The sequence below is a fragment of the Ambystoma mexicanum genome, chromosome 4q, assembly GCF_040938575.1.
Source record: "Ambystoma mexicanum isolate Mex_15411 chromosome 4q, UKY_AmexF1_1, whole genome shotgun sequence".
NCBI classification, from domain to species: domain Eukaryota; kingdom Metazoa; phylum Chordata; class Amphibia; order Caudata; family Ambystomatidae; genus Ambystoma; species Ambystoma mexicanum.
Window position 1 is genome coordinate 664,839,137 of NC_090928.1, and position 14,173 is coordinate 664,853,309.

Below are 14,173 nucleotides of genomic sequence, written 5' to 3' on the forward strand. Positions count from 1 at the left end.
CACCTTTGGCGAGATTCAGGAGTGAAGCCCGCCTCTGGCTCCAGAGAGTCTGGGGTATGCAGGAAGTGAGGGAGGTGCCTGAAACTCCCTGTGCTTAGTCTCCAAAGAGACCCAAATGCACTCTGTGGCGATTGGCTGGCTGACTGTCCGACAAGGACATCCACCGGGCTGGGTGACCGACAGCTAGGCTGGCATGAATGGGACAGAACTGAATAAAAGGCGAGTCTTTTGGCTTGGAAGGCAGAGTCGACCACTGGACAAAGGAACCGAAGAAGACACAAGAGGACGTCTGCTGCAACTCCTGGACCATTAGTTCGAATCGACAGAAGCCCCTGCAAGGACGACTTCTCCCTTTGAGTTGGTGGGACCGATCAACTCCAAAGTAAGCCACCTGGACATCCATCTCGGAACTGGTTGAATTTCCAGAGTTGCTGCTGGAAACCGTATAGCCAGGGAGAGGAACACCAGAATGTGTGTGTTGCTTTTAAGCTGGCCTACAGCTTTTGGAAGATCCCCCCCCCCCCCGGACTCCCAAGAAGCAGGACTGACCAAGCCTGAGCCCCCTCAACAGAGTGTGGGACCCCAGAAGCAAGGAAATTCCACCTCAACAGCCAGGAACCGCAGTGTTGCTATTCGCAGTAGACGGGAGGAGCTGAAACACAAAACAGCCACTGAAAGTCCCAGTGCATTGCAGGAGTCCTCCAACGTCCTCCCTCTTATCCTCACGACTGAGGCCCAGGAACAGTGAGATCTACAGAGCTGCACAGGAACAGAAGTCATCAGCTGCATCTTTTCTTCATTTCTAAGGTACTGTAAAACAAGAGAACTTACCTCTGGCTGTAGAAGTACTTGAAATCATTAATTTATTAGTCAGTTAGAATAAGCCTTCCTCAAAAGGGAGCAATATAATAGTAACACACAAATACACTTCAATACTATACACAGTTTCTAAATCAGTAAAGACCCTTTTGGGATGGCCCACAGACAACCTACACCCTCAGGTGACTTCAATAGCTAGGGTGCAGGGGACATTATCTTACTGTTGGCATTTAGAACACTTAGAAGTTGGTAAAAGGAAAAGGTGATTACAACCAACCAGAGACCACAGATATTCTTAAGCAGGCAAATACTTTTGGATCCCCTAAGCAGTCTCATTCAGTATAATAGGCTAAGCCAAAGTCAATGGGCAAAAATCTTATATAAGATGAAGCACCTCTGGTAGGCAAGTAGAAAAAGTCTTTGCACATTGTTTTAGAAGTCTTTGAAGAAAGGAAGAATCAAAATGTAGGGCCACAAGCTGTTTAGACTTGTGAGTAGTAGAAGATGCAAGCAACTCTGCAGCAAGAGGTAAGTTCTCTCAGACGTTTTACAGTACCTTTGTATTGCAGAACAAGTGCAGCACATGACTTCTATTCCTGAGCAGCTCTGCAGATCTCTCTGTTCCTGGGCCACATTGTGGGGACAAGAGGGAGGACTTCTGGGGACTCCTGCACTGCAATGGGACGGTCACCGCTTGCAACCGACAATCTTCAAATCAGTGGCTGTTCGATGTTTCAGCTCCTCGCGTCTACCGCAAATAGCAACACTGTGGTTCCTGGCTGTCAGGATGGGCTTTCTTTGCTTCTGGGGTCCCACACTCTGTTGAGGGGGCTCAGGCTCAGTCAGTCCTGCTTCCTGGGAGTCCGGGGGATTTTCCTGGAGCTCTAGGCCAGCTTAAAAGCAACAAACAATCTGGTGTTCTTCTCCATGGCTATACAGTTTCCAGTAGCAACTCTGGAAATCCATCCAACTCAGAGAAGGATGTCCAGGTGGCTTACTTTGGCGTTGATTGGTCCCACCAACTCAAGGGGAGAAGTCGTCCGTGCAGGGGCTTCTCTGTCCATACAAATTTTGTGTTTCAGCACAGCAGCAGTGCTTCACCGTGCAAACCAACGGTCCAGGATGTGCAGTAGGTATCCTCTTCAAGTTCTTCTTCAGTTCCTTTTTCCAGTGGTCGACTGCCTTCCAAGCTAAAAGCCTCACCTTTTATTCAGTTCTTTCCCATTCATTCAGCCTAGCTGTCAGCCACCCAGTGGGGTGGCTGTTCTTGCCGGACAGTCAGCCAGCCAATCACTACAGTGTGCATTTGGGTCTCCTAGGAGACTAAGCACAGGGAGTTTCAGGCACTTCCTGCCCACCCCGGACACCCTGGAGCCAGAGGCGGGCTTCACTCGTGAATCCCGTCAAAGGCAAAGCGAACAATGGGACCAAACCTGGTTTGATGCAGAGTAAATCTCAAGAAGGACCTCTCCACAAAGAAATGGCGAAAAAAGAAGACCAGGGCCATTTTAACAAAAATGGCACCCATGGGTGTTTAACTGCAGCTGCAAACGCAGCCCGCGGTAAATGCACACCACGGTAGTTAAAACAAAACCACTGCCACCAGCCATTTGGTGAGGAAAGGGTAAGAGAATTGTTACCCGAGAAGCTAGACAAAAGGGGACACTAGGTAACCCCTCCAGTACCCTATTGTAAGATGTGCTGGGTCCAGAGTGTTACAAATTTATGTAAAGTCAATTTCACTTTACTGCTCTGGGAAACAGTTTATCTCAGAGAAGGTATGTAAACCTTGGGGAAATCTGGAAGACTTCCCTGTGCCACTGCACTGAAGGTGCTCTTTGACACAATGTTCATGTTAAAGGATATTTGTACTGCACGCTATCACCACGGGAGTGGTCCCCTGGTGCTCTGGTGGCTCTGAAAGAGGAAGGGAGGGTGAGTTAGTAAGGGGAAGCTGGAAAAGTGCAAGAAAGCAGTGATGTGCTGTTGGCGGCCTCAGCCCGGTGGTTCCGTTGGCTGGGCTTGGAGTGTTTTCGGCCGGTAGTCGTCGTGTACTGTTGTGCGAGTGTGTGTTTTTTGTTTTGTTGTTGCAATATAGTGAAGTTTGTGCTGTAGGTTTGTGGTTGTGTTTGGTTTGGAATTTGAGAGGTGTATGCAGAGGGGGAAATTGTTAGTGGAATTAATTGGCATTTCTATCTTGGATTGAGGTGCTGGGTTTGCGTAATCTCCCCAGATGGGATGTGGGAGCATTTCTGCGCCTCGGTCCTGATCTGGGGTTGTCAGGTATTCACGGTCCATTTCGCATCAGGCCTCCACTTCCATCAACTTCCTTCATAACCTTACCGGTCTTCCTTTCCCACTCATATGGCAAGTGCACCTGTTAATGTCCACAACTCAGTGTGGCGATTGCTAGTATTTGACAATTCTAGAACATTGTGGTATTTGGTAACAGCTACGGGGCGAGTAAGGAAGTTGGTCGGGATTGGCTGGGGTGGTTGTTTTTGTCTTTATGGGCGTCACTTGTGTTCTAATTTTCTTGGCGTCACCTGTCTAGGTGTTGTGGGAGTTTTAGTCCGTTCTGGGATTTGTCCGTGTCCTCTTAAGTTTAGTCATCCTTTTTCCTTTCTGTTTCGGTTTTCAGTTTGGGTCTGTGGTGTTGAAGAGCCAGGTTTTTAGTAATTTCCTGAATTTTAGGTGATCTTTGATGTTTATTTCTTTTGGGATGTTCCAGGTTTTTGCAGCTAAGTGGTAGAAGGAGGTGCCTCCAAGCTTTTGCTTAAGGTATGGTTTTAGTTCCAGGCGGATTTCGTTGCTTGACCAGAGGGGTCTCATTGGCTTGTAGATTGTTATTTTCTTTTGCAAGAATTGTGTTCCTTGTCCACAGATTGCCCCGTGCGTTATGCACATTGTTTTGAAGGTGATGCAATGTTTTACTGGGAGCCAGTGTAGTGTTTTTAGGGCAGGAGTGATGTTGCCTCGTCTGCATAGTTTGAGGAGTAGTCTGGCTGCTGTATTTTGAATCAGTTGTAGTTTCTTCAGAAGGTATTCTGGTATTCCGAGGTAGAGGCTGTTAGCATAGTCTATTCTGGACATGATGAGGGCGACGATAGTGTTTTGTGCGTGAAGGAGAGGAAAGGTAGGACTTTTCTTGCCGTGTGGAGGAGGAAAAAGCATTTCTTGACTGTTGCATTTATTTGTGGTTCTTAGGTTAGGGCATTGTCCATCAGGACTTCCAGATTTTTTACTACCTTAGATGGTGAGGTTCCCATTTCCGTTGGCCACGGGATGGCTGTTTCGTTCTCTTGGTCTTTGGATCTGATCATGATTTCTGTCTTTCCTGGGTTGATTTTCAGGTTGTTCGCATTCATCCAGTTGAAGACTTCTTTTAGACATTCAGTTAGGGTTCAATGTAAAAAGACTATGCCTATGGAGTTTGGTTATTGCTGCTGGGAGTGCAGGGATAATTTTGTTCTCACACTACTGATAACATGTTGAAGCCTAGGGGAAAATAAGTCTTCTGGTTTGGTAATGTGTTCTGCAGAATTGAAAGCACAATGAGCAATACAGAAAAGAAGTACACCTCAAAATGCCTGTTTGTTCCCCCACATGGTTACTAAAAATGTCTGGGGGAGGGTCGTAAATTCACCACATGCCCCGCCTGGCTACCCCACACAAACAATCCGGCCCCATGTAGACAGCTTGTAAGGTACATTCGGCCCTCCAGGAAAACTAGTTGTGCACCCCTGCGCTAGAGTAATCATCTATCCACTCCTGAGTTTAGTTTTAGACAAAAGCAACAATAGCCAAAATCCCCCAACCCCGGCAACAGCACATACAGTTCTCTGACAGTGACATTCCATATCATTTCTTTCTTCAACTGTCCCCCTTCCCCTCACCCACCGCATCCTTGCCCTCGCCCATTCAGATTACGCGAGTTCCCTCATAGTATGGAGGAGTTCCGTAATAGTCGTGGTCCATAATACATCTGCTTTCTATCCTTAACTACCTCTCAGAAGGCCACCCAAACCCTCAAAAACCTTTGGTAAATTCCATTTGCCAGTATCCATATGTTCTCCATGGCCATAACACCTCAGATTTTCACCCACCCTAGTGCTATACAGGGACTGTCGGAAGATTTCTAGCGCTGCCCCAGTACCAACCTCGCTTAAGTCAGGAGGCGAGTGATCAATGCTGCTGAAGCACTGCTTGCTGCATAACTGACCTCTGCAACTGCCCCCAACACCACTATCAGAAGACCCATAGGAAGGACAACCCCTTCCCCCATCATCTCCCCAATGTGCCAGGCTCTTACTATGGCAGCAGAGGTAATGTGGGATTCACATCCCTTTTACATTGATTTTAGCGAGACAGCACAGGCCAACTTACGTGGTGTTTGGGCGGCGGGGGGGGGGGGGGTGGAGAGAAGGGATACCGAGGGGGTCATAAGGTGGGCGTTAAGGGATACCGGACACTGGTAAGGAGACCGGTGCCGGTAATCCCTTACCGCCCTACTACAAGGTCCCTTAGCGGGTCCCTCCAATAATGCCTGGTCTGACCTGGCGTTATGGACGGGACCCGTTAAGGGACCAGGGCGCAAATAACGGGGTTGACATATGTGAGCCCGTTATTTGCGCCCTCCCCATTCCCATTGAGCCCTGTAGGGATTCAAATGGGAAAGGGGAATGGCATTTTCAATGGGGACTTACCGGTGCCGCAAAGGTCGGACTACACCGGTAAGTCCCCATTGAACTAGACCGGTGCCGGACCCATTATTGGTGGCAGTCATGGCGCAAATAGCGCCATGACTACCACCAACCTCAGAATGAGGCCCATGTATCCACATTCTTGCTTCCGTGGTAACATTTATTTTACAATTGCAAGTTTACTTGAATGGCTGGTGTCAGTGAAACTACTTTTATGACTTTTAGTCATTATTACTCGTCGGCTGTAAAATTAGCATGGTGGGTTCCTCGTTTTCTCTCGCCATTTCTCGTTTGTTTGTTGTTTTCTAGGTCTTCTGCCATTCTAGGCGGGAACAACCTCGGTTGACGTTTTGTCAGCAGGAATCCTTTGTATTCCCCACAAAGGCTCCAGAGTCTCTGATAAAGCAGGAAGCGAGAGAGGAGTCAAAAAACTCAGCAGCCCCTTGTTTTTCATGTTGCCTGAAAGGAACCAGTTACCACTGAAGGGCTGGCTGTCCTGATTGGACAGCCAGACCTCCCCTTTCTGTAAACTGCAGGGAGAGTTTGCATATGTTGTGATGTAGTTTCTGATAAATAGTCAGAACCTGGAAGCTGCTGACAAGTCGACCACTGGAGCAGAATCCAAAAAGAGGAAGAAAAGAAGTCTGTAGTGATGTCCAGCGACTGGAGAGCCTGCTGTGTAACCGGAGCCTGATGCAACCCTTCCTTCCAATCGACCTGGGGTCCCAAAAACGTCATCTCCGACCAAGAGGCGGGTGAGATCCACAAATTTCAAGAAGACCTGCGTTTTGAACCATTCCACGACGTGCTGCGTCCTTGCTGGGCTGCAAACCGCCAATACCCTGGGACCTTGAGCCAGTGTGCAGTGCATGGTCACAATTCGAATCCCTGAAGTCCCCTCACCAGAGTGCAGGACCGAGAGAGTGAAGAGAATCCTACCAGCGACATTCGTCCTTCATCTGGTTCCTGTAAAAAGGCGCCAAATTTCAGAGCCACGAGAATCTATGAAGAAAACTGTTCTGCCCCCTTTAAAACACATACAAAAGTCCAGGGAGTAATGTCATTTTGGTTGCTGCTATGTGTGCGAACCACAACAGCTCCTGCATATCCCAGCATTTCAGGTCTTCCAGTAACTTATTCCACAGTGGTGGGATGTTGGTCTTTTAAGGTCTTGATAAGCAGGAGTCAACTGGACCGCCAAATCCACCTTATTTCTAGCCCATACCAATGGGTACTCCCTACTCAATTCCCAAACTGCTTCACTGTCCTCCGAGATGTTGAATGCTTTTGATTTGGAATAATTAATTCCGGCAGAGCTTAAATGTTGCATAGCTAAGTGCATTTTATTTTGTTCAGGTACTAATACAGGTACAGGAATTTTGCCTAACTGCCATTCAAGATTTGTGTGCCGCCAATGATCTTTGTCTGAATGCCAGCAAGACGGAGATCCTCCTCATCGGCATACCTTCAGCATCCTTTCCCCTCACTCTGGCCGGCCTCCCTTGGCCCTCCTCGTACCCCCACCTGCGAGGCTAAGAACCTCATGGTCCTTTTTGACTCCACCCTTTCGCTCTCCAACCACATCTCTGAGGTCTCTAAAAAGTCAAAAGTCCTACTGCACCTCCTCAGAGGTACTCTGCCTTTCCTCTCCTTCGCCCAGAAGCTCATGGTATCCCAAAGCTCCAGGGGTGTTGCTAGGTCTGGAAAAGACCCAGGGCTACGCTGATATCGGAACTGTTGGGACTGGGGGCTAGCTAGCCTTTTGGCTGTAGCTCCTGAGATTCTATCCGGGGCTACAACCAAAAGACTAGGGGCTATAGCCCCGTTAGCCCCTCTCTAGCAACACCTCTGCCAAGCTCTCGTTCTCTCTAGGTTGGACTATTCTAACAGCCTCTTTCCAAATCTACCTGCCTCTACTCTCTGCAACTAATCCAGAACAGGACTGCAAGACTAGTCCTTGGCCTCAAGCCCTGGGATCGTATCTCCCCAGCTCTGAAATCTCTCCATTGGCTCCCAGTGGATGCAAGGATTAAATTCAAAACCCTCTGCATTGTCCACAAGGGTTTCTGGGGCCTGGGTCCAAAATACCTTCAGCTATCCGTCTGCAAATACCTGCCTTCTCGAGCTCTTCGCTCCTCTACCTCCAACTCCCTCAGGGTCAGTTATTTTTCAAAGAAACAAGCTGGGGGTAGATCTCTGTCTTCGGCCGGGGCCTCCCTCTGGAACAGCCTCCATGCCACTCTAAAACTTGAGGAGAACCATCTCTGGTTCTGGAAGCACCTCAAGACCTTTCTATTTTCTTCTGCCTTTGCTCCTCCTCTTACCTGCTGATCTGTTCTCTTGGCACCGTGCACCTGGCCACCCTCTGTCCTCCGGGCCCAGGTACCTGCTCACCACGCCACCCTCCTGCACTGCCTCCAGGCCACCCCTTGCACTGGGGTCTGTACCTGTACCCATACAACATCCCCCACCCCTTTTTCTTCCTGCATTTATCAGACCTACCCTGTCTGCTGCCTTAAACCTAGCAGTTGCAAATTGCTGGCTGCACTACCACTGTTTGTTGCCTTTATTATTGATTGTTATTTATCCGTTTCTCCTCTGCTTTGCACTTTCCACCCCCCCCTTCCATGCATTTTTCCCCTCCCCCTCTCCCATGCACGTGCGTGTTCTCAATGTCACTGGGCCTAGTAAGATCGCCGCTTTGTTCTCCCCTGTTCCCCTCCCTTGCCTCGTCGTGCTCTGAAACACTTGTGTACGAGTGCGATATAAATAAAATATCAATATCAATATCAATACTAGAAACCAATGAAGACAATGAAATTACACATTCCTGTGGAATAACAAATTCCATTTATGTTTTGAAGGGTGTAGTTTAAGTGGTGCATATTTTAGTTACAAGACCACCAAATGAAGAAAAGCACAGCACAAACGGTCATTTATGTAGAAAAACTATTTCAGTGAATGATTAAGTTAACTAGAAATGTATGACTTATATAAACAGTCTTACCTGATGTCTTTCATAAATAACTGGAATACTGAAGAGTGAAATCAGAGCTGAAAGAAACAGAAAAAAAAAGTTCAAGTAAACAATCACCAAGCAAAAGGTTTTGGAGTCATTCATTGCATTTTACTTAGAGAGGCATGGCATGAATGTGTGCAGGCCCCATAAAGAAGGGGTCAGCTGAGAGAAAGTATATATGCTGTTAGGACAGTCCCCACTTGACTTATTTCATCAACTGTTAAACGGATAGTTCACTCTAAAATGTCATTGGCTAAAAAGATGACGGTTAATCAAAAATATATAAATATAAAAAATATTTTTAATAAAAGTTCCTATGTAAAGTTTCGAGCAAATGAGGCTCAAACTCAAATTTCAAGCACTAGGAGGCATCCATTTTGTGAAATGGCTGTGCCTCCTGCGCTTGTGTTAAGCTCTGCCCTGGAGGCACTAATGAAGCAAAAGCCAGTCAGCCGTAATAAACAAAAGCTACCAGTAAGCGGCCTTTTTTCAATTTGTTTTCCTTCCTTATGAAATCATGGCAATTATAAATACAACCGTGTTATATTTATGATTGCCGTGGTTTTCTTTCTAAGTTTCCCGGGCTCCCCCGGGCCAGAGGAGCCTGGTAAACTTAAAAAGAAAACCACAGCAATTTAAATACAACTGTTGTATTTATGACTGCAGCGACTTTCGCTTTGAGTCTCCCGGGCTCCTGGGGGTGCCTGGGAGACTCAAAGTTGAAGCCACTGCACACAAATACAACCTTGTTGTATTGTTGTATTTATGATTTCCGTGGTTTTCTAACCACAGCAATTATAAATACAACCTTGTTGTATTTATAATTGCTGCACCTTTTCTTGCAGGCGAATCCAGCAAATAATTAATACTTCGCCGGCATCCGGCAGAGTATTACCAGGTTACTCACCGTAGTGACCACCTTACTCCTAGTCCATAGTCCCCTTTCCGCCATACTTGTGGGACATCTCTCAGTCCTGTGGGACGGGACCGGAGCACTTTGTAAAAAGCATCCACATTTTTTTCAAAAATGTGTCCCTTCTTCTTGCGCGAGGACAGGCACGCGGCCGTAACCCCGCCCACCTTGGCTCCGCCCCGCACATCGCCCATCAGTCCTTTTCTATTGCCAGGTCAAAGACCCATTAGCAATAACAGAGGAACCTTATTAGAGGGGACGGCGGGTGGGCGTATGGAGGAAAGGGGACTAGGAGTAAGGTGGTGAGTAACCTGGTAATACTGCTACGTCCCGCCCCCTTTCCTCCATACTTGTGGGAGATTCCTAAGCACTCCTTACAGGAACTATGGGTATATGGAAATACCCCTTACTGAAACAGGTTCTTCAGCACAGCCTGACCAAACTGAGCGTCAGCTCTTGATCTCATGCCGAGACAGTAATGTTTACAGAAAGCAGACGGGGAGGCCCAAGTAGCTGCCCTAGCGATGGACTCCCAGGGGACATATTTCTGAAAAGCAACCACGGCTGCCTTGCCCCACACCAGGTGTGCATGGATATCCTTAGGCGGTTTCAGCCCTTGGACAGTGAAAGTCTCCGTGATGCAGGCGGCAATCCACCTAGAAATAGTTGCCTTAGGCGCTGGCTTGCCCTGAGGGTTACCGAAGGTCACAAAAAGTTGAGAAGAACACCTAAGCTCGGAGGTCCTGTCCAGGTAGAACTTAAGAGCTCTTTGGACATCAAGACAGTGTAGAACCCTTTCCGCCTCTGAGGCAGGGTTCGGAAAAAAAGACCAGAAGGGAGATCGACTGATTCAGATGGAATTCGATCACCACCTTCGGTAGAAAAGCTGGGTTTGTCAGAAGAACTACCTTGTCCTTGTGAAAGACCAAGAAAGGATGCCCCACCGACAATGCCTGGAGCTCACTCACTCTCCTTGCTGACGTAACGGCGACCAGAAAGGACACTTTCCAAGACAAGTACTTGAGGTCCACCGTAGCCATTGGTTCAAAGGGTTTATGGCACAGCGCCGTTAGGACTACATTTAGGTCCCATGGCGGGTGCGGATTACGAACCGGAGGGTAGAGGCGTGTCAAGCCAGCAAAATGCCTCTTCACCACTGGGTTTGTTAGAGAATAAGAACACAGGTCTGTAGAAAGGTAAGCGGAAACAGCTGAGAGATAAGTCCTGCATGACAGGACATGAACCCCTGACTCTGCTAGGGAGGACACGAAGGACAACACCGTGTCAATCGTGGCCACCCTCGGATCCAACTTCTTCTCCAAACACCAATGACAGAACCTGAGCCATTTACTCTTGTATCGAGATCTGGTCAAGGGTTTCCTGGCTACCTGGATAATGCGCATGTTATCCGCAGACAAACTCAGATGCTCTAAAGACTTGAACTCAGGCACCATGCTGCCAAGCTGAGCGATTGTGGGGAGGGGTGCCACATCTGTTCCCCTTGGTGAAGAAGATAGGGAGTTACTGGTAACCTGATCAGCGGATACACCGACAGGTGTTGATGTTCTGAGAACCAAAACCTGGCTGGCCACCACAGGGCTATGAGTAGAAGGGAACAGTTCGCCGAGTTCTTCAACTTTCAAATTGCACGGTGAACTAGAGGCAGAGGCGGGAAGGCGTAAACTCTCATGTTGTGCCATGGAATCTCGAGAGCATCCCCCAGAGAGGAGGCTCCCAGTCCCCCTCTGGAGGCATACTAAGGAAGCTTCTTGTTTGCCGCCGTAGCGAAGAGGTCCACCTGCGGTGTGCCCCAGCGTGAGAAAATCCATGAGAGGACCTCCGCCTTCAATTCCCACTCGTAGCTGACCACTGTCCGCCGACTGAGGGCATCCGCTGTGACATTCAGCTGGTCCGGGATGTGCACTGCAAGCAGCCAGACACCATGAAGCACGGCCCACTCCCAAATCTGGATGGACAGGTCCACGGGGGGGGAGGGGGGGGGGGACTTTGTTCCCCCTTGTTTGTTTATGTAATACATTGACACCACATTGTCCGTTCTTATGCGGACCACCTTGATGACGATGAGCGGTCTGAACGCCCTGAGCGCTAGGAAGATCGCCAGAAGCTCCAAATGATTTATGTCCTGAGGCGACCAGAGGTCCGAAACCTGAAGAAGATCTAACGTCACCCCCACCCTAGAAGGGAGGAGTCCGTCGTGATCGTCACCATGGGGACCGGGTCCTGAAACCCCGCGCCCCAGACAGATTGCTGCGAGATCCAGGTCCACTCTCATTGAATCCGGAATCAGTATCCGCATGGAATCCTGATCCAATGCCCAACGCCATGAGTCCGAAGAGCCAACTGGGCCTGTCTCACCTTGAGACTAGCAAGAGGAAGAGCCAGTACGCACGAGGCCATGAGGCCCAGAAGCCTCTGGAACCACCAGGCCGACATGCTCTCCGACTGCGCAAACATCTGACACGTGGCTAACAGATCTGCCATTCTGTCCCCGGTCAGGTACACTCTGTAGTCGATCGTGTTCCAGCGAAAACCCAGGAAAATCAGGTCCTGCGAGACCGTCATGGAAGATTTCCGCCAGTTTACCAACAGCCCAAGATGGAACAGGAGCTGAAGGAGAGACTGGAGATTGCCCGCTGCTGCTAGCGGACAAGGGCTGCGTAAGAGCCAGTCGTCCAATACGGATACACATGGATACCCTGGAGACGAAGATAGGCCGCAATCACCGACATCATCTTCGTAAAGACATGCGGCACCGAGCTGAGGCCAAAAGGAAGCACTCGACACTGAAGTGCTCCTCTCCCAAAGAGAAGTGGAGATATCTCCTGTGTGGGTTCCAAATCAGGATATGCCTGTACGCGTCCTGAAGATCCACAACGCTGAGCCAATCGCCCATCTGTAAGGAGCAGCGTATCTGGCTGGGCGTAATCATCTTGAATTTCTCTTGGGGTAGGAAAAGATTGAACTGGGAAAGGTCTAGGATGGTGCGCAGGCCAGCCTGGTTGGGTTTGGGCACTGTAAACAGCCGGGAGTAGAAGCCCTCCCCTCGCTCCCCTAGGGGAACATGTTCCACAGCTCTGAGGTCCAGAAGTTTCTGAACTTCGGTCTTGAGGGAGGGTGAGCCTGACAGCTGAAAAGGAGGGTTGAGGGGTGGGGTAGGGGGTAAAGGTAAGCGGAAGCCCGCTCGAGCGACTAACCAGACCCATCTGTCTTCTGTGATGGTTTGCCACGCCTCCCAATGAAACGCAATGCGTCCTCCCACCGGGGTCTCGTGCGAGCGCTGAAAACCCTCATTTGGCAGGTTTATCGGTGGCGGTGCCACCTGAACCTGATGAGGAGGCTGAAGAGCTGGAGAAAAACCACGTGCGTTGTCGTCTAGGGGGGTTATTCCCCACAGGAGTATCCACTCTGCGAGATTTGCGGTCGAGGAAGCCCCTAAAACCAGAGGAGGGTCGACTTTGCGACAACGGTCTCTGGGATTTGAAAGGAGCTTTGACCAGATCAGACAATGATTTAGCTGTCTGAGTACTATCCTTGGTCTTGCTGAGCTCTACATCAGTAGTAGAATGAAAAAGCTCCTTACCATCGAATGGAAGGTCCAACACCTTGTCTTGCACTTCCTTAGAAAGTTTAGTAGCATGCAGCCACGCCTGCCGTGAGTTATCCACCCCAAGCATCAGGCCCCGAGCCGAGGTGTCTACGTGGTGAGCCGCAGCCTCCAGGAGATGCTGGGCCAAGACCCTGGCATCGGAAAGGCCTCCTTTGAAGTCTAACTTCTCGACCGGGATGTGCTCCTCAAACTCCGACAGACTTTTCCACATCTGCATGTTAGCTCCCGCCAATATCAACTCAGCGTTTGCCAACTCAGCCTTGCAGCTCAGGCAGGCCAAGATTTTCCTCCCTAGGGAGTCCAGGAGCTTGTCCTCCTTTCCCAAGACCTGAGTAGCCATCGTGGAAGAGGATGCTGCAGGTCTGGATTGCAACATAGCCGCAGCCACCACTGTGGAGGAGGGAGGCGGACAAGACGACAGGGCCACCTCTTCTGAAAATTGCAGCCTGTACCTCGCGTCAATCTTCTTATTGACAAAAAGTCCCGAGTGTGGCTTTTCCCAGACTCTTCGGACCTCGGCCAGAACGTCCTTCTGCAGGATCAGGGCTCCAAGGGAGACAGGGTGAACGCCCCAGAAAGCATGCCCTCCTGCGTAGTGGGTGCCTCGGGCATCGGAACATCTAAGAAACTCATGTCCAGTACCCGGTCATGAAAGGGTCCGATAGAGCGGGGAAGGTCCTCGTTGTCCTGATCGCCTTGAGGGTCATCTGACAGGTCAGGATCCTGCTAAGCCGCGTCAGGCACTGCCTTGTCCACTGGGGACAATGGAGGCACAAACGGAAGAGCCCAGGGGGAGAAGGGGGGTCACCACAGGCAAGGGAGGCGCTGGCGGAACCACCGGAGAAACGGGTGGAGCCGGAGGCGCAGGTGGACATATCTCCTTGAAAAGCTCTTTGAAATATTCCCTCATGGGGTCGGTGCGCATAAGCGCTTGAAAAGTACCGAAAAAAGCGTCCTCAGGAGATTGCTTCGGAACCTGAGGAGGCCTCTCATGAGGTGGACAAATCCAGGGACGTAACGGGGAAGGGTGCCACACCGGCCCCTCCACCGACGTATTCACATAAATCAAAGGAGCCGCCCCCGCAGGCAAT

At 49.6% G+C, this 14,173-nt stretch overlaps 1 protein-coding gene across 1 annotated transcript in view; it reads right to left on the minus strand.

The window, feature by feature from the left end:
* RTN4 (reticulon 4) overlaps positions 1-14,173 on the minus strand; it is a 543,567-nt gene that overhangs the window by 82,182 nt on the left and 447,212 nt on the right. Inside the window, exon 7 of the mRNA XM_069608239.1 lies at positions 8,530-8,576. Within this exon, the coding sequence (XP_069464340.1) occupies positions 8,530-8,576 (47 nt within the window). The remainder of the gene's footprint in view (positions 1-8,529; positions 8,577-14,173) is intronic.